This window comes from Martes martes (assembly GCF_963455335.1).
Source record: "Martes martes genome assembly, chromosome: 14".
Classification (NCBI taxonomy): domain Eukaryota; kingdom Metazoa; phylum Chordata; class Mammalia; order Carnivora; family Mustelidae; genus Martes; species Martes martes.
In genome coordinates, this window is record NC_137902.1 from 90,248,419 (window position 1) to 90,253,893 (window position 5,475).

The following is a 5,475-nucleotide window of genomic DNA, read 5'->3' on the forward strand; positions in this document are numbered from 1 at the left end:
CAATAATTATTTGAAAGATTTATATTTAAAAAAGGTCATGACATCAAAACCATTAAACACGTGGTTCCCCACAGTATAGAACTTCAACAGTTTACATCAATGGAAAAGTCATCCACACAGAAAGTCAATAAGAAAACATCAGTTTTAAATGAATCATGTATACTGGGGTGAATGGATAAAGATGTCACACACATCAATACTATTCAGCCATAAAAAATAATGAAATGGTGATGGTCGTGGTAACATGGAGAACCTTGAAAATACTAAGTTAAAGAAAATAAGAGAAAGACAAGTACCATATGGTTTCACTTGTATTTAGAATTGAAGACAAAACAAAACAAAACAAAACTCATATTCATAGATACAGAGAAGAGATTGGTGTCTGTTGAGGGGAGGAACTTGGAGGCCTGGGAGGGCAGAGGGATGGAGCTGCAGGGTGGGGGGAGGGGCTGCTTCTCTTCTGTCCCCTCCCCCTCCCTCAGGAGCCCTTTGTGACCAGACAATAGCTCTGTGATGTGGGCGTGAGGCTTGTGTCTGCACCTCCACACCCAGGGCTCAGTTGCCTGAGGGCAGCAGTGCGATTGGACACTGATGAGTCTGTGAGGAAATGTGTGATGAGGAAAGAGATGGAAAACTATCTCTTCCCTCAGGAATCCTTTATTAATGGTTGGCTGAGCTCCAGTCCCACTATCTGGGCAGTTAATGCCATCCTTGCTGTTATATGTGGACTGGGGCTCTTCGTCTTCTTACTTTCTTATTACCAGCCTGATCCGCCCTTACCACCAGGCAAAAAACACAGGAAGAGCAGGAAGGTAAGGAACCCTCGGCCCAGACCCAGCAGAGTGTGATTCTATCTTCTTTTCTATTACTATTTCCACTTTTCCGAGTCACTGGAGAGATTCCTGAGATGGGAAAGAATAGAATTCTTAGGAGATAGTAGACCACCATCCATCCAGGACAAGCCAGACAGGGCAGAGGTTAGAGGGACAAGAGGATTTCTCCCCAAAGATCTCGGGCCAGAGTCCAGGTGTGGTGGAGGGGTCCAGGACAGTGTCCCAAACTCAGGGACTGGTGGCTGAGGACTGGAGGCTAAAAGCTGCCTCTCTAGCGGAGGTCAGGCCCCCCTGAATACCGGGTCACCAGCCGCCGTCCCACGACAGGTGTTTCAGGTGAATGTTCCCCCTTCAGGGCTGATTGAGGGCAGTACTGAGCCCAGGAGGTCCCAAGCAGCAGCTAGAGCGGGGCTCTGGCCTTGGACAGTGGGGTCCTACGTGAAAGAGTCCAGCTGCGCCACCAGGTCTGAGATTGCGTGTGTTTCTTGAGCAGAGAAACAGTAGCAAACTTCTCACATAAAAAATCCTTCTGTACATTCCTCAAAGAAGGAAAACTAGAAATATTTGTATCCATTTTGAAAAGGAAATGAGTAAAACGAAAGAAAATCACAGCCCACCCCCCCTTAGTTAAATGTAGGAAGTCACACTACTCATGAGCAGCGAGCACCTGCTGCTGGGGTGGGGGTCCCAGCCTCCCCATGTTCTCTTATCTCAGTACCAAGTGGAGCCACGGAGAAGAAGAAACAGAAGCCAGAAAAGCCAGGCTCTGAGAGGTGAGCATCCACCACTCACTCCTGCGTGCCCCAGTTACACTGTGCCCCCTGCTCTGAGGCCCAGCCCCACCTTCTCCAGGACACCAGGGCCTGATCCCATCCCTTAGGAAACAGAGCCCTGGGTGGCGGGTTGGGGGCTCCTGGGAGGGAGAGCACAACCCAGAGGCTTCCCAGATTCTGTGCCAGAACAAAGCCCTGAGGGGCTGGAAACGGGTGTCACCCAGCAGGGGCCCCAGGGCCTGGACTGGGGGCGGGACCTCCTGCTCCTACTGTGGACAAGTTGTTCAACTCCGCTCAGATTCCTCTGTGAGGCCATGCTGTCCTTCCTCCCCCAGCAAGGTCATGAGTGAGAAAACACTTTGGAAAGGACAAAGCGATCCCCAAAATGAACCCTGTAATCACCGTGTGGGCATGTGGCCTTGGACAGTGCTGTTTGGGGCTTCCAAGTCCAATCCCCCAAAGGTCTCCCCTAAAGGGACATTGTACCCAGCCTCCCATAAGATCCCTGGACCCCGCCTTCTGCTGTGACCCAGTCTCCTGTTTCCAGCTTGCAGAAATTGCCTGCACGACCTGGAAGAGGTCCACAGTTTAGTCTCCCTTCTGCAAAGGTAAAGAATCTGCCCCCTTCTCCCCTGGGTGGGCCTCCCTGAGTCTATGGTGTGACCCCTGGGGCTGCAGGGAATGGCCTCTGGGGCTGTTGGGGGGGGCTGGGAGGAGCCATGGGACAGACTGTGACCAAAGCCCTGGGCTGAGGGACAGCAGGAGCATTGTGACATGGGTGTGGGGCATGGAGGGCCATGGGGTCCCCTCCTGGCCCCGGGCTGCTGCAGGGGCAGCTCATGCCTCCTGTTTCCCGCAGCCACCTGGCGAGGCTCTCTGACCAGGGGGGCTTTCACCAGTCCTTACATCAAGCAGCCCCAGGGCAGGTGCGCCGAGGGACGCCAGCTGGAGCCCGTCAGCCATGCAGGGAGCCTGTGGAAGACGCTGCTCCTGCCATGGCCTCATCACCTGCTCATGCTCCGCTGACAGGGCCCCCTCGGCCTCTGGCCTCCACCCTGCCAGCGAGACCCCAAGAAGAGCAAACTAACTTAAAAAAAATCCTACCGGACACAGTGAGAAAGAACTTTCTTCCAGGTAATTCCTACTGGGCCTCTCTCATTCCAACCATCTCAGGCCTTGGCCATGCCAGCTACCCCATTTTATCCTTGTCCTGGTGGTGGGAAAGTACCAAGTCCTTGTTCTTGCCTCTTACATTACAACACAAGTGCCAGCAAGAACACGTGTCCTGCCACCCACCAGATGCCTCGTTCTGGGGTGATCTTACTAACAGGCAGATAGAGACTCATAACCCTTCGTTTGTCAATCCGGATGTCCAGAAGCTCCTTGAACTACTAATCAGCAAAAGGGTAGAACTGATGAGTTGGAAGGAGAAAGAAAAGGTTGGGTCAGTTTTCAAACAGTGGTGCCCAGACGACCACGTGAGCTTCTGGGGGACTCTGTGGAAGCTGTTGGGTGCGGAGCAGAATACCACTACCCCGCCATCCTTCTGGAACATGAAAAACAAAGCAGAGCCACTGGCCCAACCTCAGCCGTGCTCATCTCCCACGGTCTTGGAAGACCGCTTGCAATGGAAACGCAGCCAGCTCTTCTGGGGTCTCCCCTCTCTGCACAGTGAGTCCCTGGTGGCCACTGCCTTGTTCTCTACTCACTCTTCTCCACTACAGGTTCCCTATGTTTTATTCAATGGGACCTCTAATTGCTTGCCAGTTCTAAACCGGGATCAAATATCTTCACAGTTTTCCCATGCCCCACCATTGCTCCAGTGCGGGATCCAACCCCAACCCTCAACGCTAACCTTGCCTCAGCTCCAGGTCCCCCTTGCACCCTGTGTCCCAATAAGACCACCTTCTCTCCCATGCCAGAGGAGGACCAGTGGGGTATCTTGTCCTACATCCCAGAATAAGACACGATCCTTCATCTCAACGAAAATGCAACATCTGGAGTGGCCCTTGTTGCCAAAGCAACAAGGAAGGGGGAAGACTTTACCCACTATGGAGAAAAGATCTCCAAAATTCTTTAGCCAAGTCCCTCCCAAGCTTCCGGAGGACCACCAGGCCTCCCAGGCCCACAGATCAGGTTCCACCTTTCACGGGGACTTTGTCATCTTTAATATCCAGAAGCCACAGCTTCAGAGGAAGCTCAGCAGGGATAAACAACAAAGCAGCTTGCCCCACAAGGTTCAGCTGTCTCTGGAACTGAGGTGGCCTCAGGATGAATCTCCGGGGGTGAGTAAGGCACAGAGAGAGCAGGGGCTGTCAAGGCCCTTTGTGTTTAAAGGCAAAAGCAGCCAAGCTACATGGAGGACCAGGTCCAGATACCACAGGAAGTATCAAGCAAGACCCCAACTAGATAAGAACTTTGGTAAGGGTCTATGGCAGTGTCTGAAGAGGACACCAACAGGTCTCTTCAGGATCTCAGCTAGGTTCCCAGTGAAGGTTCTGGGAACTAACTCTGAGAAGGAGTTTGGAAGACCCTTGATAAGGGCCTTGGAGGGTGATCCAGGAAAATACTTATCCAGGGGCCCAGATAAGAAACATCTAGAAAAGACTTTAAAGATTCATTTGCACAGGAAATTGGAACAGATCAGTAAGGGTCTGATCCCTGTGACTGTGCGTCGATCCTGGTTTGTGGCCAGGCATGCTTTTCCCAAGTCGCAACCCCACATGGCTATCAGAAATCTAGCACCCTTGAAGGGTCGGAAGCCCTGCGTAAACACCTCCCATGAGCTGTCCTTCCTTTGTCCTAACACTCAGCAGAAGCTGGAAACACACATCATAAGTTTTCGAGTGAGGCGTAAGTGGGACCTACCTCTCCAAACTGTTGAGCCCATAGATCTCAAACTACATGAAGCTCAACACTTGTCCTTTCCCCAGCCCCCCTTTCTGTGCTCAGCCACCTTTGTACCTGGGGCCCCCTCAAAAGCCAAATTTTACAAGTTCTTGGGGAAACCACCTCAGCCCCATCCAGGAAAGAAGGGTATAACTGAAAAGTCTGATCCCACTTCAGAGAGTCCCCTGCCTGTTCCCTCACCCATATGTGAGCAAATCCAGCAGGCCCTGGGAGGGACTTCACCTGGTGATGGCCATCAGTCCTCAGAGACGTCTTTATCAAGACAGGAGGGCAGATCACCTTCTCAGGACTCCATTCTCAGCCTCGCAAACAGAACCCTGCACAGCAAGGTTGTTATGGGGGCCAAGAAAGACAACCTGGAACCAAGTTCAAGTTTAGCAATGGCCAGAAATGAGCTAAAAGAGGAGAGTGGGGGTCAGGCCTCACCAGACAAGGTAGCAACACTGAAGATGAAGCTCAGGTCCCAAATTCCAAGGTCTGAAGGGTCCACAGAGGCGTTAGAGGCCAAGAAGGCCTCTTCTTGGAAAGTCGTCTTAAGACCCAGTGGGCTGGCCAACAAACCAGCCATTTATGTGGATCTGAGGAGATCAGGATATCCAGGTGCTAGGAAAAGCCCCTCACCATCTACAGTGTTGGTTGCTGAAGATCCAGAGGAGGTAAGCCTTAAAACAAAGGTTAGTAAGGTTGAGCTCCAAGAGAAGATAGAGTCGGAGAACCAGCCTGAAGACCATACTGCTGGTGCGCTTCCTCAAGATTCTCCCAGTGACATCCTCCTTCCAGACTTTGCCACTTGTGTGCTTGTTGAAGACAGTGGCACCAATGTGCTCCTGCCAGACTCTCACACTAATGCTGTCCTTGCTGCAGACATTTTGACCACTCAAGAGTCACCCTCCTGTTCCCAAATGGAACGTGCCAGCGGAGAGACACCAGCTTCCTCGTTGTCACATAACCTTAGCTCA

General features: G+C 52.0%; 1 protein-coding gene across 1 annotated transcript; it reads left to right on the plus strand.

Moving 5' to 3' along the window:
• Positions 1-626: 626 nt before the first annotated feature.
• On the plus strand, positions 627-5,254 carry LOC308355051 (spermatogenesis-associated protein 31E1-like; the record flags this gene model as incomplete). The annotated part of the gene is made up of 5 exons (XM_080822951.1): positions 627-812; positions 1,161-1,203; positions 1,549-1,606; positions 2,161-2,214; positions 2,466-5,254. Coding segments are annotated over 5 exons (3,130 nt in total), but the record flags the coding sequence as incomplete, so codon positions are not given.
• Between the last annotated feature and the right edge of the window lie 221 nt (positions 5,255-5,475).